General features: G+C 37.4%; 1 protein-coding gene across 1 annotated transcript in view; it reads left to right on the top strand.

Moving 5' to 3' along the window:
* Nucleotides 1-432: 432 nt before the first annotated feature.
* Nucleotides 433-24903, top strand: part of LOC121411805 (exportin-T-like) — a 79811-nt gene continuing 55340 nt past the window's right edge. Inside the window, exons 1-6 of the mRNA XM_041604672.1 lie at nt 433-672; nt 13666-13790; nt 16620-16759; nt 18064-18133; nt 18681-18899; nt 19699-19782. Coding sequence (XP_041460606.1) covers nt 13731-13790; nt 16620-16759; nt 18064-18133; nt 18681-18899; nt 19699-19782 — 573 coding nt within the window. The 5' untranslated portion in view covers nt 433-672; nt 13666-13730. The remainder of the gene's footprint in view (nt 673-13665; nt 13791-16619; nt 16760-18063; nt 18134-18680; nt 18900-19698; nt 19783-24903) is intronic.

The following is a 24903-nucleotide window of genomic DNA, read 5'->3' as shown; positions in this document are numbered from 1 at the left end:
TGAATTTGCTTGTGCGTTTCAGTGGAAAGAGATAGATTTGAACTTGAATATAGAATATCATATGCCCGGCCTTATCGGGGGGGGGGGGGTGATCAATTATTTATGAAACCATACAGCTACCAGTCGGCCTATATATATATCCCAAAATTTGGAATGAGGTTATTAAAGCATGCTATATTGTAAAATGACCTATTAAAATCGTACTAAAAATTGTAATTATTTGTCGAAAATCGACCAAAACGGTGAGAGAATGTCGGTCAATAAACTGACATTTCGTTACCCGGTTAATGAAGGCCGTCCATAGAGATACGTATACTAATCTCTATGAGGCCGTCACACGTCACTTCGGTCAGGCAACACTTTCTTTGCGTTCACAGGCTTCTATCTTCAATTTGGACATACGGTAGCAGGCGCTCGCTGCACTGCACCACCATATGATATGCACCAACAACACTGCACCGAAAATCTCATTCATTCAACGCGAAGGCAGCGCACATGGATTGAGTACACGTTGCATCAGATCAATGTACAGTGTAGGATAACAAGAAATTTCAACACCGAATATCAACAATCATATTTTGCTCTTGTTGTGTTTTAGAAAGTTACTGATTTCAGCCAGTTCACTAAGAGATAATTGTATGACAATATCGGTGATATTTCAGCAAATTTAGCGTAAGTTGCTCTCGAATTCACAATTTTGACAAAAGTTCTTATCAGTCGATTCTTACAAAAAAATGAAAAATGATCTTGATATTGATCGTTGATTGATCATTTGATGATTGTTTAATTTGACAATGAAAGTAAATGTCGAATGATGAATGACTTGATTGAATTGAATGAGCCAGTTATGTATTCTTGCCATGGCCAGGAGTAAATTAATGTTTGATAAAAAATTAAGGTTATTTTCATGATTTTTGCTTGAAGTTGAGTTTAAATGACGTTAAGACTGTGTTTCTTTAACTTTAATATATTTTTTAGGCCTAGGGCTAAGTTTAGCACCAGGCCAGGCCCAGGGTGACCAAATTTTGACATTCAAATATTTTTGGACTTTTCGAGGTGACCAGGTCAGATTAATTTAGTGTTGCAAAATTTCTGGGAATTTTCGTTGTGGGAACTCTCCACACAGCTCCATGGGAATAAACAGGAATTGTGGGAACTTTCTGCAATTTTCAAGAAATGATGGGAATTTTCAAAAGATAGGCATTTTCTGATATTTAATTATGGGTCTAGGCCCTAGCACTCATTCAATGAACAAGGTTATGATCTAGTCCCAAGGCTGGGTCTAAATTTCTCGATCCAGATCTACAGTATGATGGTGGGCCCCAAGTCTGCGCACCTAACAATTCGAGTTAAGATTTAACATGAATTTCTTCTTATTTCACAAAATCTTTCAGTTGATAATGTTCCTTACATCATAATGAGTTAGTGTGCCAAATATCTCATAAAAATGTGAAAGAAATATATGATTTTCTTGGAAAAAACCTCGGGCAGTCATTTTCAAATTGAAAAAAAAAATGGTACCCCATGTCTGCGCACTCATTCACTTTGCACACGATTCGGGGATTTTGATGAGAAAGGCTGCATTTTGAGGCTGTCACATGGAATGCCCTGAATTCATTATATTTCCACCATTTTGAGTCGGATTTTTTAATGAATACCTGTCTATGTATTGCATGTGTAAAGTTCGTGTTCGTTGCGTATCTTCTTTTACTAGAATCGCGCAGATACGCGGGTGCGCAGACTTGGGAGACCGCGCAGACATGGGGGAACTGACCATACAGGAATTGAAACTGAAACTTGAAAGAAATAAATTAGACCCAGCAGTATAGCCTACATGTAGTAATTTCTAGTATAGAGTAGACCAAAAGCTTCGGTCTCTGTCATGTTGGTTCAACTTCAGCTGAACTCTGTTGGCTTTACTCACCAAATACAGAGACCGAAGTTCTAGCGCGATCTGAACGGGGGACTCAAAGGCCATAGGCCTATGTTTATGTATTAAGATCGGATAAAACGGGGAAGTGAATTTGTGTGACAGCCGAGGTAAGTCACTGTTTTTGTTCCTTTTAACTTGATTTTTCTCCGTTTTTGGCAAGGAATGTCAAGAGGGGGATTTAATTTGCATTTTTGTCGCGTTAATTTTCAAAAATTTTATTCATTAAAGACAAAAATTGAAGAGCCCCGAGGGGGGGATTTTGCATTGCAAGTCCCCTAATGGTGGCTGCACGATAGCGAGCCATCTGTGTACGAGGAGGAAATTTTTTTTTGAAAAACTCCTCGAAACAGACAGCTGCCAGCTGTCTAAGTATAGAGGTGCATGTACATGTAGCCAGGAGACTTCTAAAGTTCTAGAGAGTAAAATTATGCTTACTCAACGAAGCCAGGGATTCCTTCCCATTCATCTGCACGTACCGCCCCAAAACCTGAAATTTTCGCCCCGATATTTCTACTTTCTTTCTAAAAGATCTAGATTCTAGCCCTAAATCATGTACATGGGATACAACTTCATTTCCGACATTTCTATGCTATCGGTTTTATTTCTAAACAAGAATTCATCAAAAAATGAGAAAAATATTACGAAAAGATGGAAGACTTGCCCGATGTTTATGCCGCCATCTTGATTCCTATTGTTCTTCCCCAACGTTATGCGACGCACGCGTCCGATGAATTCTTGTTTGGAAATAAAACTGATTGTTCATTGGATGAGAATCATCATTAATAATAAAATGATAAATATTATTATTAGATTGCCATTATTTTATTTACTATTTATTTCTGCATAGCAAAAGTGAGAACAGGGTGCTGGCAGGGGTGTTAAATTGATTCAGTATAATTCAAGGTCATTGTTTATTCTAGTTCAATTAACCTTGATAGGAATAGATATTTTGTTCATCACTTCCCAAATACTAGATCAATTTACATAAAACTGATATGGGATTGTCATTTCATATAAAATGAATTTCTCAATCAAGGTCAAAGGTCATTTGAGGTTAACAAAGTAGTACATGTTTTTCTCCCTTTGAGAACTATTATTCATCTTGGTTGTTTTCAAAGTCAGCACTGCTGCTATATAATTGCATAATGCAGGCGAGACTGCCAGAGGCGTTCCATTATATTGTTTCCCCCCTCTTTGGGGTGGAGGGGGCATCTCAGAAATATTAGTATGGTTGGTTCCTGGCCCTGAGTTTTCCTATCGAACAAAGACTCAAGCAATACCAGAGCTGCAGGAGAATCAGTCTGCTTTACAAACCTTAAAGGAAAAGTCAACCACAACAAAAAGTTAATTTGAATAAAAAGAGAAAAATTCAACAAGCATAACACTGAAAATTTCATCAAAATCGGATGTAAAATAAGAAAGTTATGACATTTTAAAGTTTTGCTTCATTTCACAAAACAGTGATATGCACATCTCGGTCGGTATGCAAATGAGGGAACTGATGACATCACTCACTCACTATTTCTTTTGTATTTTATTATATGAAATATAAAATATTTTTATTTGCTTGTCATTGTCATGTGAAATGAAGTTTCATTCCTCCCTGAACACGTGGAATTCCATTATTTTAACATTTTGTGCTTCAGGCAAGGAGGTCCTAATCATCAAATTCGTAAAAATTGAAATATTGTATAATTCAAACAATAAAAAACAAAAGAAATAGTGAGTGAGTGACGTCATCGACACTCTCATTTGGATGTAACTGGCTCGTTCATATAACTATTTTGTTAAAAATAAGCGAAACTTTGAAATGTCATAACTTTCTTATTTTACATCCGATTTTGATGAAATTGTCAGCATTGTGCTTGTCTGATTTTTCTCTATTGATTCAAATCAACATTTTTTTTGAGGTGGACTTGACCTTTAATAGTCACCTATGAAAAGTGGTCAGAATACAGCAAGACCCCTACCTATGGACATGTACAGACAGTGCCTCTTGTTCAACAGATAATGGTTAGTCAATTTGAAAGAAAAAAAAGAACAACTCTGACCTGGATTTACTACTTGGCAAGTTAAGACATTAACAAATTAGATGTATATTTTTAAATTAGTGTTATCATAATAGTTTGTAAAAAGCCGTGAAGAATAACATTCAAAGAGATTTGCCTCTATCAAGACGAACATTGTTTGCACTGAGCTGAAGTGATATAGCCCCATCACTTGATGGCAATCAGTCATTTCCTACAAGGGAGAATGGCTATTGTCCATAGAACTTTACAACAAGTCTGTCCTACTTGTAGTCACTTCATCATGAGCTAAAATTTTGCTGCAAAATATAATGTGCATTCTTCCATTGTACAGGCATACAAATTATAATGTGAAGATGTAGCTTGTTTAAAGGTCAAGTCCACCTCAGAAAAATGTTGATTTGAATCAATAGAGAAAAATCAGACAAGCACAATGCTGAAAATTTCATCAAAATCGGATTTAAAATAAGAAAGTTATGACATTTCAAAGTTTCGCTTATTTTTAACAAAATAGTCGTATGAACGAGCCAGTTACATCTAAATGAGAGTCCATGATGTCACTCACTCACTATTTCTTTTGTTTTTTATTGTTTGAAATATGCAATATTTCAATTTTTATGAATTTAATGATTAGGACCTACTTGCCTGAAGCACAAAATGTTAAATAATGGAATTCCACGTGTTCGGGGAGGAATGAAACTTCATTTCACATGACAATGACGAGAAAATCAAAATATTTCATATAATAAAATACAAAAGAAATAGTGAGTGATGTCATCAGTTCCCTCATTTGCATACCGACAGAGATGTGCATATAACTATTTTGTGAAATGAAGCGAAACTTTAAAATGTCATAACTTTCTTATTTTTACATCCGATTTTGATGAAATTTTCAGTGTTATGCTTGTTGAATTTTCCTCTTTTTATTCAAATCAAGTTTTTGTTGGGGTGGACTTTAATACTGCTTAAAATCCTCATCCAGAAGTTGGCAAGTGGCGGTAGATGAGAAAGCTTAGCAATACTTTTCATTCTCAATTCTTTGAAAAAAAGTGTGAGCACTTGACAACATCAGAATAATTTCATTATGACATTCATGTCCTTTATTTTGCACTAATTTTGATTTTTTTTATTGATCAGCAAAAGTCTATTGCCTCTGTAACTTCTTTGACACACCTCTATCCCTTTGACTCTGTATTATTGCTGAGTGTTGCCATGACGACATGTCTGAAGGAGCCTATAGTCGACATTTGCCTCGCTCCATCAAGACAGAGGCCTGTATTCTGCAGTCAGTTTTAATTTAGACTCGAACACTGCTAAATTTATGGGGAGTAAAAAACTCCAAAATTTTGTTTGCATTGTATATTTCTTATGTTTACTATTTTTTTCCCATTTGCTTTCATAATGAAGAAAAATACTTCAGTTACCTTTCCCAGCAGTTATGAATGATTTGAGTGTGTGTCATGGGAGTCATTAAATGTAATGTGTTCTAATTATAATTTGTGCCCCAATTGGCTATCCATAGTTAAAGTTTAACCACAACTTAAACCAGGGTTTAATATACATGTAAACCTGAGTTCAGAATATGGGCCAGAATGTTCAATTCCTTTGTAGAATTCACTAATTTCCTATAACTGCAGTCAGATCTAGATGTTGCAAACATTTAGAAAAAAACATGTCTAGAAGTTTTAAAGACTACAATTATTAAAGGCTTGTTATAAGTAGCATTATCAGAAAAATAACAAAATATTCAAGTGCATTAAAATTCACCTACAATTTCATCAATATCTACATGTCATTTAAAAGGGTAAACATTGAACTTTCATTTTATCTTCTTAATTTCTTGGTATTTCTACAATTCCTCAGATTATTTGCTCTTTGAAATGTTCAAGAAATTATAATTTCTAGGTTTTACTTATTGAAAAAAAAAGCAATGTAAAATATTACATTTTTTCTCAATTTTTTGAAATGCGAATAAGAAAGATAATAACATGATCATAAAGTCCATGAACCATACATCATTTCATGTGTAGAAGGTTTCATTATACAACGTACCGGTAAAGAGTTATGACCTTTTTAAAATCAGCTTACGTTTCGGTCAATTTAGGATTCCCTCGAATACCCCTGGCAGTCAAGGGGTATTCGTATTGGCACAGTAAGAGTTAATCAAAAAGTGGGTCTCCACACAAAGACTAGCACATACAGAACTTGCTGTTTTAGCCAGGGCCTTCAGTACACAAGGCATTAAAGGGGAATGAAACCTTTGGCACAAGTAGGCTTATGTCAAAACAGAAAAATTAAAGAATAATAACAAAGAAATTTTGAGAAAAATCGGACAAATAATGAGAAAGTTATGAGCATTTGAATATTGCAATCACTAATGCTGTGGAGATCCTCCAATTGGCAAGGCGACAAGGATGTGTGATGTCACATGTGAACAACTTTCCCTTTGATGGACTATAAAATACCCCAAAATGTATCTTTTTGCTTTTTCTTATGGTGATACAAACTCTTTATCCATGATGTATTTTTAAAAAATCTGTATGACATGCCATTCTATAGAAAGAACACATGATCTACGATAGATGTGATAAAAGAGGCAGTTTAAGTAGAATATATACTTAGGTAATGGGGAGAGTTGTTCACAAGTGACATCACATATATTTGTCGCATTGCCAATGAGGATCTCCATATCATTAGTGATCGCAATATTCAAATGCTCATAACTTTCTCATCATTTGTCCGATTTTTCTCAAACTTTTGTTGATCTGTTTCTGTGATTTTTCTGGTTTCACACAAGCTATCTTGTTCCAAAGGTTTCATTCTCCTTTAATAGGCTGCCTGTTCAGACCCTTAACTCGAGTGAAGGGTTTGAACAGCAGACTAATCTGAACCATGGATGACCATCGTGTCTGCTCATAAACCTTGATAACCTACTTCCCTATGATGAGGATTGATCAGTGGTCATTGAAAATGACCAGACCCTAGCCAAGTTTAGCTATTCACCTGTTTCTCCTTATCCTTATTACTGACACTCTGAAGGCAGAAGATGATGCTTCCTAAGTGGTCAGGCACCTCTAGAACTGCCTGGTCATTGACCACAAGGTTTGGATGAAGCAGATACTTTAATATGCTATGGGCTGTAACTTCTGAAGGTTTCCATGGCAAAGAAGAATAGTGTAGTAGGTTTCACGGTTTCAAATTTTCAATACATGGTGTACCGTGGAACCTACTACACTATGCCACAGGCTATTTTATCTTTGTCTGTTCAGTCCATTTTTTATTTTCATTTCAGGGGCTGTTTGCAACCTACAAGGTCTATTTCAAATTTTGAGCAAATTGCTGTGTTTTTTTTTATTGTTTTCAAACTTGTTATAGCCCAGTAGATGAAGACTGGAGGCAGTATGAAGCAGTGTATTATTAGTCAATACTCCAACTTTGTATGCAAGAACTTGAAAAAAGATTATGATGGCTCACTGCACTTAATACTGCCCCAATGGCCATTTCATCTTTGTTTGTTCAGTCTGTAAGACATTTTGTTTTGAACCTAATTTGTAATTTAGGGGGTTGGTTGCAACCTACAAGGGCTATTTATTTAATTGTTCGAAACTCATTTCACATGAAAGATGGAGGCAGTGCATTTATTTGTGGTCAGTACGTCTCCACTTTGTTTTGTGATAACTTCTAGGCCTATAATTCAAATTCAGAGTTGACAGGTTGGTAGTCGTAGCATCAGAGGAGTGAGAGGACAAAATTTTTAATTAGATAATTTTTGTTGTGAAGACACTTCACACAAACACCAAACTCGGAATCGGAAATTATCACATTTACCAGGTGCGTGGACCGTGTCTAGTTTCCATTTAAATACATTGAATATTCTTTAAAATGTCACATGCCCGAAGGTACATGTAATTGTCCTGTATAACTAAGAGAGTACAAAGTTTGGCTATGTTTGATATCCCAGGTGTGTTCAGTCTCATAACTCAATTTTGTAGTTTGTTATTTGCACATTTGAAATACCGGTACACATCCAGTCATTTTAGGTGCATCATGGTTTAATGGTTTAGACTCATCTTTTGTAAGGAAGGTCATGTGTTCAAATCCAAGCTGTGGCATGCTTTCCTTCAGCAAGTGATAGGCTGTTCTCACTATGCCCCTAAAACTATTTTAACGTGTAGTGAGAACGGTCGAAGCGGTCTTGGAAGCGATCTTCTAAACCAGTTAGGAAGAACCACCTCGCGATGTAGTTTTCAAGATCGCATTGCTCAGTTAAACTGGTTTTAGCGTAAGTGAGGACACAACCGTTCTTCGGGAAGTGATCTTCGCACATTTTTAGTGCGCGACTCCACACTAGAGGTGTAGAATGCCCATGCTGTGGTTTCGAAATTCGCGCGAAACGTGTCACCCCACTGAGAGCGTTTCCATTGCAACAAGAGCGCTTTACGTGAAGTGATTTTTAAAACCACTTTCGTGTGATCCGATGGGAATGCTAGCAAAGCAGTCTTCCAAACTGGTTTCCTGAATCGGCTTCCAGTAAACTAGTTTTTAGAAAGCGTAATGAGAATGGCCTCTTATTGATCCACATTGTGCTGTACCAGACCCAGGTGAGATGATTGGGTATCTATCAATTCCTAGAGCCACTTGAGTGGGCTCACCGTGGTAGCTCAAGCTTAAAGCATCGCAGAGATGTCTCTTGGTGAGGTAGGACCCTATGATTAGGATTAGATACAGAGTAATAGGGGTGCTTCATGAATCGCTTCATATCCCTTTTGAAAGGTAGTGGCCTCCAGGGAACATCATGGAATGCACCTTGAGTAAATGTATCTACCTTTAAGCTATGAGCGCCTTGAGTAGTGGCAATCTTTTCACCCACATTTTATAGTCAATGAGTCTCGATGTTTGTAATACAGTTTGCATCAATCGAGTGTTGCTAATGTTATGTCAGGCAATCCTCTCAGAGTTTCATATTGGTGGGTTTTAGATTTTGGTACAAATATCCCTTATCTACCCATGCTCATGTACAAATGCTCATGATAGTCTACTTCACTTTGATTTGGCATGGAGGCTATTTTTGTTAAGGCAAAGAACTGGAACTTGAAATTTATAGATATTTTAGTCAAATAAAATCCCCCAAATGGAGCTAGGATATATGCAGAAGCAGAGGGTCGTATGTTTGGAATCCCACTGCAGTCTAGCGTCCTCTGGGAAGGCGTCAATCCACACTTAGCCACTCTCCACCCAGGTGTTAAATGGGAACCTGGTAGGATGCAAAAGCCTTTGCCTAGCAATTATTAAAGTCTTGTAACTCTTGTTGGAATAGCTCCAATTTATAGTCTATGTAGGTAGATAAACTAACTGTTTAAGAACCAAATTTTAATTTACCGTAGTAAGAATTAATACAAGGATGAAGTGGACATTAGGCAAATCAGGCACGAGACTATATGAGAAATAGACAAAAAGGGGTAAAACCAAAGGTAATGTAGATGAAACGGAAATTAGACCAAATGGGTTTTAGCGGTTTTAGCCCATATGGTATACCTTAATAGTAGACCAATTAGTTGTAGACCTAGTGAATATCAGCCGTGTGAACATGGCCAAGGTGAGATGATGTCAGGCTCTGTCTGAAGCCGACTACTAATCACCTACTTCCTGTGTCCTCCAGCGAGGGGGCAGGCTTCTCCCTCGCTCAAAGCTTGTCATCCAGCGTACTCGTCATCCCACGATGCATCAAGAACGCTTGGCTCGCAGGGCTGCCATTGAAAGCCGTTAGTCACATTCTTGGCATGTGTTTAGCTGTTTCGTATGAAGAAACAATTGTTATCATGTAGGAGTAGCAACTCATGTATAATGAGAAAGAGTTCACATCTTTTATTCATTCTAGTGATATGAATGATGGTATTCATCGGATTCTTCTTCAGTGGATTCAGTGGTGGAGATTGAGAAAATGCCCAAGTTGCAGTGAGGGAAACAGCGACCCATTCTCACTATACATTCTTTAACTGGTTTCCCTTAGTACCAGTTTAGAAGATAGCTTTACTAGCATTCCAAAGAATGGTTATGTTCTCACCTGCAAAACTAGTTAAGCACATCAAAAGGTGGTATTCCAAACTGGTTTGGAAGATCGCTTCCAAAGTTCCAAAACTAGTTTCCACTTAAGATAAATTCCAGTTTTGGTAACGATCTCAAAATGATTTTCGACAGAATCTAATATAATGACCACCCAAGTGTCTGTTTGTATGAATACAAAATATGTGCCAAATGATTCTGGAAGAAATTGTGTAATTGCTGAGAAATAAGCAAAATAAGCGCAGATTCGGTCACTTCCGTCGGGTCTTTATTCCAGCAATATTAATACACCGTCCCACGTGTGCCTATCTGTGTTGGTGATCTTCAGTGTGAACATTTTTCAGCGTAGATTTCAAGATTTCACAAAGTTCAGTTTATGTAACTGTACCAGACCTAGATCCTCAATGATATTCTGACAATTAAGCCTGATTTTACAGACTTTCTCATGACATCAGTGTTTACTGCAACTACTGGCATTTCTCTTTAAACTGGTTTTAGGACTGTAAAGAGAATGGGGTCAGACGTCACGTCATGCTATATCATGTCCATTATGCTCATTTTCTCTCCAACTGTCAGTGGTAATTTGTAAAGTTCTTTGTCTCGGTAGAACTGGAGGGTGAAAAGGAAAAAAAGTTTCTGACTAAGATTAGTTGAAATGGACTCCGACATTAAATAAAAGTAATTTCATGCTTATTTCAGTTTGAAATAATACTCCTGGTACTCCACAATCTTACCATAGCAGAAATGCTAGCTGTATACGTATGTAAAAAAAAAAAGTAAGTGGCAAGTAGACCAAAAGGTTGAATCATTTGACAAAATGGGATTAGATCATCTGGTATAAACAGTCAGTAGACATAGTGGTTGGAGACCACTTGGCGATATACTGAACATGATACCTTCATCACGTAGAATTATACGTCATTGACAGGTTTGATATATGTCACTCATCGACCTTGTGACAGTTGTGTAATGACAAATACTATAGATGTATGTGCTACACCGCAGAGGCGTCATAATTTCTGACATGTCTACCATCAGTATGTGTTGTCATAGTGTAAAGAATGTTTGTTCATTCATAACATGTTCAGAAAGGAAGAAGGGGGAGGGGAAGAGATTAGAAGTGAGAGGGGGGGAGTGATGGAGCCCATAATGTGAGAACAATGTACATCGAGAGATTACATGTACATGTAGTTAATAATAATGAGATTCTGACTTATGAAGTGCCAAATCCAGAGCTAAGTTTTTAGAATATTTTTTTAAGTCTCGACAGAGGTACATTTTTTATGTCTTCAGGAAGGCTATTCCACAAAGTGGGGCATGACAAAGCAAATTATCTTTCCCCCAGGTTTTTGAAATTAGAATAACAAGGTAGCCAGAAGAGGATGAGCGCAAAGACCTACTTGGTCTGTAGTTATTGATAAATGAACGAAATGCTATCCGAATTTCTATTATTTAGAGGTGAATTGTAAATCTATTGATAAAAAGAAAGTAAAAAGGGAAGAGAGAGAAACAAAAAGACTATACAAACAAGAGAAAAGGAGAAGAAATGGAAAGGAGTAGAAATTTATGTAGGAGTGAAGAGGGAGAACAGGCATTAGGAGGAAAAGATGGAGAAGGGGGGGGGGGGGGGGGGAGAAGAAATGGTGGGAGAGAAGTAGAAGAGGAATGATTGAGGAGAAAAGAGCAGAAGATGGGTAGTGGGGTAATTTTGAAGAGGAGAGGTAAGAGAAATGGGTATATTGTGGGGACAAGAGAGAGAAAGAAAGAGAGCAGGATAGAGATGAAGAAAGAGAGAGAAGAGAAAGAAGGGAAGGGAGAAAGAGAGAAGAAAAAAAGAGGTGGAGAAATAGGTAGGGGAAGAAGAAGCAGAAGAAAGAGTAGGATAAAGAGAGGGAAAGAGTGAGAGAGAAGAAAAGAGCAAGGGGGGAGAGGGAGAAAGGGAAGAGAGAGAGAGAAAGATAGAGCTAGAAAGCCCCCTCGGGGGGGGGGGGTTACTCATGAAATAAGGCGTACAGGGATGTGCCGCTGGAATGGGTCACTTTTTTGGTAGAAATCCCTAAGCATGAGGAAGGAATTTATGCTGGTAAATCCCTAAACATGGCCCCAATTTCTTAAACATGGGTCAATATTCTCCAATTTTGGGTGATAACCCCCCCCCCCCTTCTCCCGGGCAAGAAAATAGGAAGGCAGGGAATAGCCTGGAGAAGAGAGAAAAAGATATTTTATTTTGTTGATAGTTTATTTGGTACAATTTATTGCATTTGTTGCTTGATGAGAGAAACTGGAATAGTTGGTGGCTGTTTTGTGGGATTAAGTACGATTATAATTATGATTTTCCAATCAAAACGTTTCCGGTCTCTTCCCACTTATAAAGCAGATTGGTACTGCATACAGTATTGATCGGTAAACTAGCAATTATTGCACTGATCCATCTCAAACAATTATTCTTGATATTAATATTTATTGTGTTGGAACAGTGGATGCAGAAAATACAATACATGTATATTAATTTGAATAAAGATCTTTTGTTGGTCATTTATTATAGAATGTCAGTATAGCATATCCTACTCGATAACAATTATGACTGAAATATGAGACATACGTGTACATGTATATTTGTAAAACTTAGATCCTCTCATTCATTTGTTGCTAATGATATGCTTGTTTTGTACACATGAGTGGGTATAAGTAGCCTACACCTTCAAAAATTAATTTAGCAGGTGGTTTCTGAATTTCAAAGTACAAAACCCCCATATTTTACTCATACTTTATCATTTCAAATCTGCACTTCAATATTACACCATAATCAGAAGAAATACTGTACATGTATAAAGCAAAAGAAAAAAAAATGTAACAAAGCCCTATGACCTATGATAACAAGTATAATTTGATTCCACATGAACTATATTGTGTTCACGATTTTGCTTTAAGATGGGAAATTCAAGAACTATACCTTCTCTTTATTTGCCCTTTCATTCACTTTGTATGTATATCATGGATGCAAAGTTGCCAGAATTAAAGGACAAGTCCACCCCAACAAAAACTTGATTTGAATGAAAAGAGAAAAATTCAACAAGCACAAGACTGAAAATTTCATCAAAATCGGATATAAATAAGAAAGTTATGGCATTTTAAAGTTTTGCTTATTTTCAACAAAATAGTTATATGAACAAGCCAGTTACATCCAAATGAGAGAGTTGATGACATCACTCACTCATTATTTCTTTTGAAATTTATTATATGAAATATTTTGATTTTCTCATCATTGTCAATGTAAAATGAAGTTTCATTTCTTCCTAAACACGTGGAATTCCATTATTTCAACATTTTTTGCTTCAGGCAAGGAGGTCCTAATTGTCAAATTCGTAGAAATTGAAATATTGTATAATTCAAACAATAAAAAACAAAAGAAATGTCATAAATTTCTTATTTTACATCCTATTTTGATGAAATTTTCAGCATTGTGCTTGTCTGATTTTTCTCTATTGATTCAAATCAACATTTTTCTGAGGTGGACTTGACCTTTAAAGAACCACCATGAAATATTCAGACAGTATTCAGCTTATAATGTAGTAGAACCTTATTTCCAAAATAGATTATTATAAAATCATGTTTGTCTATCTTTGCTCTCTATTGTCACAGATAATTTTATTTTGTGATGAGTTGACCAAGGAGAAACCACAACCTGTACTGCTGGCTTCACCGATATGAATGAGCAAGCACTCGAGGGACTTGGGTCTTTCGCAACCGCCGAAGATCGCAACAGGATAAGACCAGGGCCCCATCTTACAAAGAGTTGTGATTGATCCGATCAATCTCAACTATGGACGGCCAGCAAAGTTAACATCTATGCATGTTTATTCAAACTATTTTCTAGCTTTGATGTAATATTCATGCATTCAATGTTTTCTTGAAAATTCACTGTGCTTCTCTATGTTTAGAACAGACACTGTGCAAATTTCCTGTAGAAAAAATTATGACATTGATGGATTTCCATAGAGTTACAACTGATTCGATCAATCGTAAATCTTTGTACGACGGGGCCCAGATGTAATAGGGGTTGAAACTGTATTCAAAGTGATTTTCAGCCTGTATTTAAAGTGATTTTCCAGGAATGACGATTCATGTGTTAGTTGAATTGGGACATTTTTTTTGCAAAAATGCATTCACAAAATTTCTGATCTTTATTTTCACTGAATTTTTATCTTTGACTTGGCATCATGCACAGCAATTTCATTGGATTTTGAGACCTTTGACAAACAAGAGAGGACCCCCCCTCCCATATTCCTCTAGGCTGCTGGGCAAAATTTGAAATTTGAAAGGGGGGGGGATGTCTCCCACCCTCCCAATCGCTTCTCATGATTGCTATACTTTGACCCCTGAATAAAAGTTAACCATGGATCATTTTGATTTTAATAATAATAATAATAGGCATTTATATAGTGCCATCTATCTAGAAACATTCTATTCCGAGGCACGATCTTGTTATTAGTATTACCTCGGCTTTAGCTCGAGCTGCCTTTCAGCGCTCATGCATTCAAGGAATTAATCCTGCCGGGTACCCATTCACCTCACCTGGGTTGAGTGCATCACAATGTGGATAAATTTCTTGCTGAAGGAAATTACGCCATGGCTGGGATTCGAACCCACAACCCTCTGTTTCAAAGTCAGAAGACTAATCCACTGGGCCACAACGCTCCACACATGTTTAAATGATTGCTGAATATAATGGAGTGGGGTGAGGTCATCGACTAATAAACATGATTGCATTCCAGCCATCGAGATCTGGACAGAAAAGGGCTCAAAAGTCTGTATTCTTGATGACAATTATATTTGCTGGAACATGCTTGAACATAGTGATTTTTTGGAGAGTGGTTATTTTAGTTTGAACACACTTTGAAACAGAACAAAAGTACATTTTTTAGGTTGCTTTTTCAGAGATGCCTGCTCAAAAATATTTGAAAATATCCTAATATTTGATTACTGGGATTGACACCAGGGCTCCATAACACAAAGTTAAGCGATTAATTGTATGCTTGATTTTCACGATTGATTGTACATTGTAGTCAATGCAGTCAATCGTAGAAAAATGTTCTACGATCATTGCTAAGTTTTGTGTTATGGACCCCAGGTTTCTCTCAACTTCAACAACAATATACTAAACAGGACTTGAAGCAATTTTTTTTCTCTTCATAATCATATTTATTTTCATACCTTGTATTGGAAAAGACATTAGAAATCTTTTTCAGAGAGAATCCTGTCACTTTCAGCTTGTTATTGTTTTTAGTTCGAACGAAAAAGAAATGATCAGCCTTGACGTGGTGCATATGTATGCTTATTGGAACGTCTTGCGGATGCCTCTCGGGGTTTGCCCAAGTGCCTGGAGGATGAGGTGAAGTCCTCCAACAGGTAGAAAGCGTGGGAGGATGGGAGGCAAGGCAAAGGGAAACACGACATTGTTAATACTGAGAGATAGACAATGAAATGGAGGTATTGTAGAGTATACAGGAAACTTGAAGAAGGGATTTTGTTTTAATAGACAGAGGCAGACAGAGAAGAGAGGTGGATGAGAGAGAGAAGGGAAGAGAAAAAACAATAGAGGGGTTATCCTTGAGTGATTGTGGGTGAACAAAAGTGAGTCATGCATCATCCAGGCTGCTGCCTCATCTGTACGGTAGTAGTAGTGCTGTGGGCATCCAACCTACATCTACAGCTAGCAAGGTGATCAGAGAGGCCCCCTCTGTCTCAGTCACGCTTCCATTGGAAGATGTGCTCTGCCACCTGTTGATGTAGTGACAGCATACCCCTCAGTATCTCACTTGTTTGGGCAGTAGTTGCCTTTCAGACCTTCCTCACGCAGTTAAGATTTCAGTCCTATCACTGCAATCCTATCAGAATGCTTGAAATCTTAATTTAATGCAAAAAATGACTCGTTATACGTCTTTATCATGGCACATGAGGCTAAACACAAGGTCCCATTTTGTTTTAAAGGACATCATGAAATTGCCTTGAGGAAAGTGCAGGTTACGGTGCATTCAACCCCTCGGATTTGAAATGAATCATTATAATGTGTGAATATGCTTCTCAAATACATTTCAATCCATCATTTCCTGTGATGGGATCAGTAACAGACAAACGAACAAAAACGTTTCCACAACTTCTAAAGTAGAATTACAAAATAAAAGAGAGACGAGAGCAGGAGAAGGACTGAAAAAATAAGAACAAGGTCTGTATGTGTGATCTAACTTGTAGCAGCGGGTCTCTCTCACTCTCTCTGGATTGGTTGGCTGGATGACTGGACAGTCGACTCATCCTTTCCACAAGAACCTCGGCCGCTTTTGTATCGTTCATGCACCTCACTCGCGTCATGACTGGTCCTCGACAGCCAAACTCTCTCAACTCTCAGCCGACGCTGATTTTACACTGAAATGACAGGGCCTCCTCTGAACTTCACTGGATTCTAAATCTGGACCTTAACTACCAACTGTGACCCTCTTTCTTCTTGGTTGTCGCGCTCAGATGTTCAAGGGCCGTGCCGGTTCACGTATTTCATTTGATTATCGTGTTTTGTTTGACCACTCATGTTTCCTGTACAGGCCTTGGCGTACTTTGAGCAGTTGAAGCAGTCTGACAATGGATGGAAGTTATGTGCGGAAGCTATCACTCAGGGCGTCTATGAGAATGATCACATCAAGTTCTTCTGCTTTCAAGTTCTGGAACACTTCATCAATGAACGGTCAGTCAAAGTATATTTATTTGCCTTGTTTTAAGGTGCTCAATTATCAACCTTCCTCATTAATTTCATGTGGTAAACTCAAGAGAAGGTTTTGTCCATATTTTCCCTACGAGAAAAAAAAAATTCTTGGAATGTCATCTGTAAGTTATTGGTCTTTCCTCCCAATTCATGTCTTGTTTTTCAACTCTGTCCAGGATTATTTAATCACTTGAAAGGTCAGTAATGGCAAGGATTTGTGTGAAGGTATATCATGCAGAATGAACTACATCTCTACAATCCTTAAACAAATATTAAAGCCAATATTCTGTTGTGCTTTCAATGCACTCCTTCATGCTGAGTGTAATATTTTATCACCTGATTTCACAATTAAAGTACCCAAGACATAGAGATATACCCCTTTCAGTAACGCATGATTTTTTGGTCCGCACCAGGCCCGCGCTAAAATAGTCCGCACCAAGCGATAAAAATTGCTTTCAGTAACTATAGCAGAGCCGCGCCACTTTTACGATCACCCATTCAAAAACTCGGGCACGTAAGGGCAAACTGTCATGGTAACTGAACATGCCATATACAGAGCGGAAGTGCTCCGTATTGTTACCTTTGTCCGTGCAAGGAATTTTGGCCGGGGCCTGGTGCTGCTATCGTTCATAAACTCTTTGGTCGGCGCCTGGTGCGGGCCTGGCGCTGGCTTGGTGCTGATAAAAGCAGCACCAAAATAGCCCGCGCCATTCATAAACTCAAAATTTTACGACTTAGCCCGGGCCTGGCCCGGGCCAGCGAGTTACTGAAAGGGGTAATAGACAGATAAATGGTTTATTGATAAAAATCGAGGACAAGACAAGGCTGCGGTGTATTTACAAGGAAATAATGACACAAAATGGCAAACTTGAACACTTTGAATATGTTCATTTTCTGGTGTGGTTCACTAACTTTTGAGCACCACTGTGCCACAAGTACTTTAGCTCAAGACCTAAACTACTCATCTGTTCTTTAATGAATGCACTGTAGAATGATGACTGCTTCTCGTTTGAACATTCATACGGCAATATTTGCTGAGATACAAAGTGACTACCATACGCTTCCAAGCATTCTCGTTATTTGATAAAGACTGAATGGTCATCATATATTAAAAAAAAACATAATTCACAATATATTTCTGATTGTTCTTATGAAAAGGTTCCTATTTATCTTAATACACATTTGCCTATGACAGGAGATAGATTCACTGTGCGCCACCGAGTTGAGTTCTCCTTTAATAAGATAATAATGACTGAGTTTTTAATTTTCTAACATTTTTATTGCAGATATGTGACAGCTGACCCTGCCGATCAACAACTCTTGAAACAAACCCTGATGACATGGCTTCATATGCAGGTATGTCATGCCAGTAATCCTCGAGAAAATTCTGGTAGCAGTTGCTCTGTAATCCTTAAGTCATTGTCTGCTTGGCCAGCCCAGTCTGTTTATTACATGTAGTTTACCCAAAGTACTAGATCCCTATTCCACATTGTTTTTTTTTTTACATACTCTCTTCTGGGTAATAGGTCTTAAACATCTCTGTTTGTGTACTTTCAAAAGCAAAGTATAATTAAACCTATTTCACAATTTGTCATACGCATCCATACCCTCAGATTGGGAGATAATATATCATTTACTCTCTCTGCTGTTTTCAAATTGTTTCAATCTTCACTCTCTTCGCTTGTTTTGTCTCTAATTAAACAAAAATTAAAAGTTGAATATGCCCCCAAGATGGGGCGCGGGACTTATCAAATTATTTAGTCTGGCTTTAAATCTTTGTGAACTGCCCCCCCTCACCCAGGACTGAAACATCCATGAATTTGTATATCCTCATTTACAGTGAACAGGTCAGTCGTTCAATCGCATATTTTTAATAAACATTTTGATTCAACCCATCTTCCAGACAATGGCTACCCAAGAAGAGAAGAGCTTTGTCAGGAACAAGGCAGCTCAGCTCTTCTCCCTCATGTTCATCAACGACTTCCCACACCGGTGGCCGACGTTCTTCTCTGACCTCCTGCAGATGCTTCAGGTCGGCGAAGCGGCCATCGACATGTACCTCAGGGTACTGCTGGCCATCGACACAGAGGTCGTTGATCGGGAGATTATCCACACGCAAGAGGTATTATCAGGTTTCTGTGACTTAAAGAGATACCATCTTTACAATTTATTTCAAATTTCTGTGAAGTTACACTTCTTTGTGCTTTTGAGTTATATATTTTATGTTGCAGGGTCCATAATAATACATTTCGCACCTGGGTCTAGCGTAAAAGAATTATCAAAACAAGAGAATAATTGGCTGAACATAGCCCTTAAGTCCCCCCCCCTCCTCCAAAAGAAAAGTAAAAAATAAACACTGTTTCCACCATTTAAAAGTCCATTGATGCACGGATTATATCCATCATAGATGTTCAAGATATGTGAGGGATTATCAAGCTTACTTTGCTCTTCAGGTTATAAGAAAAATATGGCTTACTATTTGTGAATTTAGAAAATGTATGTCATTGCATACATGTTTGTATTTATAGAATCTTAATCACAGATTGATGCTTGATGTCATAACATCATAAGGCTGGTGCTATAACATCATACCATCCACCATTATGTTCCTTATTCCTCCAGTATAAAGTATCTGAGAATGTATATTGACTATTACAAAAAAGGGCAAAATTTTTTGTCTTTAATTCTTTCAATTACATGAGATGATCTACTTCTATGTAACATTCATGTGAGATGTAAACTTTGATTAATAGACCAAACACTTTGACGTCCACGCGCTGCCATGTTAGAAGCTGAACCAGTTGTCTTCAATGCACTAGTAGTCAGCAGAGAGGGCATTTCTGACAACTCCATTCACATTATGTTATATGCATAAGGTCTGTTGAGGTTATTTATATCTAAGTTTTGAAATGATTTTCCAGGAAACAATAAGGAATAATCAACTCAAGGATGATATGAGAGAAAGGTGTATCCAGGACCTGGTCAACTCTTGGTTCCAGATACTCGTAAGTAATAGAAATTGTCGGACTATACTTTGATTTAATGCATAATTTATGCATAATTGATTGTGACTCAGTGTATTAAACTAGATTATTGTCTGTAATTTATGTGTAGAAAATTCAGTTTCATTTAAAGAGAAATTCCAGTAGTTGCAGTTACCATTGATTTCATGGGAAAGTCTGTAAAACAAGGCTTAATTGCAAGTATATCATCGAGGATCTAGATCTGGTACAGTTACATTAACTGGACTTTGTGAAATCTTGAAATCTACGCTGAAAAATGTTCACACCGAAAATCCCCAACACAGATAAGCGCACATGGGACAATGTATAATTATTGCTCAGGGCGTCGGGCCGATGCCCTACCCGAATCCTGTGCTTATTTGCTGATTTCTCAGCAATTACACAATTTCTTCCAGAATCCTTTGGCACATGCGTTTTATTTATACAAACAGACACTTTAGTGGTCATTTCATTGGATTCTGTACGAACTCATTTTGATATCGTTACCAAAACTAGCATTTACCTTTAACAACAATTTCGCCAAAACATATTCATGGTAAACATGGAGTACATTTTGCATATGAACATGGAACTATCTTTCAAATGTACGAGTTTCTGATTCAGTCCAGCAAAAAAATTAATTGCTTGAAAATAATTTTCAAGAATTTTAAAGGAAATTAAAAAGAAAGCTGGTGGCTTATCAAAATTGGGAGTATCTATCTTAATCTGCCTTTGTAAGCCAGTACGGTAATTCTTTGCAAGAAAAAAGAAAAATATCACTCACAGAGGTTTCTCAGGTCAATTAGTCACAACCATCATAATAGTCCCTCCGATTGATGCACTATAAAATAGTGCCTCATGAGATCAAAGAACGGCCTTTGAAGAACAAGTGTGATCACTCATTGATGTCATCTGTTATGTAACCCAATTGGTTGAGAGCCGATGTTTGATGTTCAAACAGTAGTGATGTTTACGTGTGTGTGTGCCAAGTCATGATTCACGGAGAGAGGGTGCGTCTCGTGGGGGCAGTGTTCGAGGGATGATGCCATCCCTCGATCAAGAGGTTCTCAGAAAGACGAGACCGTCGTGAAATGATCGATTGATTGATGGAAGGGAAAGACAGCGTGTGGCCTGTAGAGGGATCGTGTTTCAGCAACACATACATGTATCTGTTCCAGCTTCCAACAAAAAAAAATAGATAGGATGCTGAAGTGAATTGGAAAATAGAATTTAAAAGAGGTAAGGAAGAATTGAAGTAAGCCGGAAATGCAAAGAGTCGTGAGTTGTTGTCAAATATACAGTTGTGCACAACAGATAGTGAATCCCACCAAAAAATGTGCTCCTTCATGCTGAGTACTGAATGTTAACAACCCTACAATGTGCGGTAAGCCCAGAGAAACAAACTCTATTGACATTTAAGTGTAATATTCTATCACTTGACTCCACAATTAGATACCTAAAACATGGCAGAACCTGAACACTTCAAATAATTAATGTTAATTTTCTGGTTGGGTTCACTATGAGCACCACTGTATATCATCCATTCTTCCACAGTGAGACAATGGTCATTGTTTGATCAATAACAAGATGTCCTGACTCGGGTGGATTTAGCATTGATGAACTTGAGTTCATGGTTAATGACGCATGTCTCCAGTAAAAGTGTAAAAAAAAAAAATCTTATATTCGATGTACTTTGCCAGGGCCCCGGTCATGAGTTTCTGAATCCTTGCAGTTTCATTGACTTTAATACAGTAGACTTGTCAGTTGTAAGTTCATGGTTAATGATGTATTTCTCTAGTGAAAGAATGTAGAACATTCCAATGTTTATTCTTCTTCTTCCCGGTCCTGGTTTCATGAATGGCAGGTTTGAAGTTACCATGATAAGATTCTGAAATCCTACAATTTGATTTGTCTAGAACAGATCACCATATTCATAGCATTTGGTATTGATGAAAAAATTTATGAAACATTGCTCTACCTACCGACACTAGATCAAAGACACATAGATATTTAGTTTTGATATTGGACATAGTTTTATGAATAAATATGAAAAAGCATTGCTTTACTTGGGTTATACAAGAATAAACTTTTGTTATGCATTCTTTAAGCTTCTCTGTTATAGTTTACACTGACCTTAAGGGATACCATTCTCCAGTGAAATCAATCGTGTAATGAAGGGACCTGTAATAGGCTTCCGTAGACTACTATTGAAACTGTTGCCTTTTTGATAACATAATTGAAATTACATCTTGAATTTTGGTCTGAATTATGATACTGTTGAAATAAACTAATCCACAATTGATTGTCAAAATTTTTTTGAATAGCACAAGTGCAACAATGTTGATAGATTACCAACTGTTCAAGTTTTGTTCAACATTGGGCTTAACATATTTAACTACAAAAGTTCAAACCATGATTTAAACCAGAGCCAAGGATACAAACTACAGAAATGAGCTTTCAAGCAGTTCCCACTGAAGATTGAACCACTCTCTCATACACTTGAGGAGCAACCGCCCCCTCCCCCACCTTCAACCCCCTCCCCCTTCTTTCTCCCCACATTTCTTAGAATAACGTCCCCTTTTTATCCCTTGAGAAATACAGAGAAGTGAGAAGTATCAAAGGAACATCAAACCAGTTCCTCAGACCACCATCTGTCACCAAGTGCACAGGAAACTAAATTAGGAAACTATCCATTAGATCGTAATCTCTAATTTAGTTCCACTACGTTCGCAGGATCCTGCTTCGAACCAAGAGAGCAGTTGGCATTTACTTCCCCCAACAATTTGTGCTGTTCAAACAGAAGGGGGATGATCGGCCAACCTTCCCCTTGCCAGAGCGGATCAGGGAACCGTTTTCTTGATGTTCATAGTGCCAGGGAGCTTTCTCTTTTGTATTGTGCGGCTTAATTGAATTTCCTCCTTTTCTCAACGACTTCCTCCCTGTCTGAAAGGTGTTTCGAATGCTGTAGCCGTTAGTTGCAGGAGCTGTCGGAGTTGATCGGCGGTGCCAATTGGGAAGAAACAAGGGGTTATATTTGAAAAGGGTTATGCAGGGTTCAGCCCCTTTGTGTCCGGAATGATTTCATCACTTCGCTATCGAATTACGGAGGCAAGCTCCTCCGGGGTTGAAACAAAAATCTGTTTGAAATCGGAATCTTCCCCCTATCCCCTCATTTTTGCTGATTTAACTTCAAAGGTATTGAGATATATTGTGTCTTCCTGTCATTTTTTTTCCTTGTTCCTCTCCGTGTTTCAAGATCATTTTCTTAACGATTTATTCCTAGGACAACTCGGCCGAAGGTCTTAAGAAAATGTGAAATTGAAATAATGTGGTGTTCTACAGGTTAATTCTCATGATAGAAGATTGAGAAACAATACTTTTCATTATCATGTCTTGTCATGCTCAGTGACAAATTATTAGATACGGAACTTAGCTAGATAGGTCAGCAAAAGTTAGTATGCCTCTATGGAATATTTAAAGATAAATTCCAGTTCTGGTAACGATCTCAAAATTACTTTTTACAGAATCTAATAAACTTCTAATAAACTTCTCTTCATAGATTTAAGAAACAGTTGAAAACGTACTTGTATCCAGGATAGATGTAGCTTTTTAAGTATTTGTAAAGTGATCTACAGTGTAAACGCTATGATATAGTGTACTATGTATAGCGTTCCTAAATGCCTTATTATTATATTATTATTATTATTATTATGACCACAAAAGTGTCTTTTTGTATGAATTTAAAATATGTGCCAAAGGATTCTGGAAGAAATTGTGTAATTTCTGCAAAATAAGCAAAATAAGTGCGGATGCGGTCACTTCCGTCAGGTCTTTATTCCAGCAAGAATAATACACTGTCCCATGTGTGCCTATCTGTGTTGGCGATCTCTTTAGTGTGATCGTATTTCAGCTTGGATTTTATGATTTCACAAAGTTCAGTTTATGTAACTGTACCAGATCTAGATCCTCGATGATATACTGACAATTAAGCCTGGTTTTACAGACTTTCTCATGAAATCAGTGTTTACTGCAACTACTGGTATTTCTCTTTTACTTTGTTAATGTGTGTTCAGTGTTTTCCGAGTAAAACTAAGCTCTTGGGATGTTTTTAAAAAAGAGAGAAAGGCTTCATAGAATTCATGGGGAGTGTTGTATAAAAAAAGTTTTGTCAGTTTTTTTCACTGACTAATTTGCTATCAGCCAATCAGAAGGATTATAACAAAGAATGACGGAATCAATACTGAAACCCAGATATTGTGAAAATCACCAACATAGATAAGTACAGGTGGGCACATGCATTGTCATCAATGTTATCATCATCACCATCATTATCATGATCACCACCATATCAGTATTATCATCATCGTCATCATCATCATCATCACTCATAATCATCATCGTCTTTGTCACTGTCGTCATCCACATTGTCATCACCACCATCATCACCATCATTATCACTATCATCATCACCATCATCATCACGATCACGATCACCATCATCATCACGATCACCATCATCGTCATCATCATTATCATCATCGTCATCATTGTCATCATCTTTCTGATAGGATCTAGTATAAAAAGGATAGCGTTATTTTGCTTAAAATTTTAAAAAGGCAACCCATCTCATTTTTTTTTAGATCCCTCTTCTATTAGATGACTGTATTAAACACTATTGTATAAATCTAGTACCTCAAATCATGCTTTGGGGCTGCATGCTGTGGCGCTACATGCTATGGTACAGAGTTCAAGGTGAACAGTTATTGAGGGATATCAAGAGGATTTGGAGGATGTCCCAAAGCATATTCCGTATTTCCTGTCTGTGATCTCGGACAAGAACCTACTGGCTTTCACAATCAATGCTGTGTCTTGTGCCCGGGAAATACTCCCGCTATTGTCATGGTCTATTCTTGAATGCATGGCTCATGTTATTCTGTATGTGTGGGTTGACTTTGGCTACATTGGACCAGTAACTAAAGACCATGTGAATCTTTATGGTTGTGTCATTAAATCAAAAGAGGAATGTTTTTATATTGTCATACATCATATGACTTATGAGATTATTAGAATGATGAAAAGTTATGTTGTGTAGACAGTAATATATTTTGTTGTCTACCAATTTTA

This window comes from Lytechinus variegatus, chromosome 3, assembly GCF_018143015.1.
Source record: "Lytechinus variegatus isolate NC3 chromosome 3, Lvar_3.0, whole genome shotgun sequence".
In the NCBI taxonomy this organism is placed as follows: domain Eukaryota; kingdom Metazoa; phylum Echinodermata; class Echinoidea; order Temnopleuroida; family Toxopneustidae; genus Lytechinus; species Lytechinus variegatus.
This window is presented reverse-complemented; position numbering and strand designations above follow the sequence as displayed.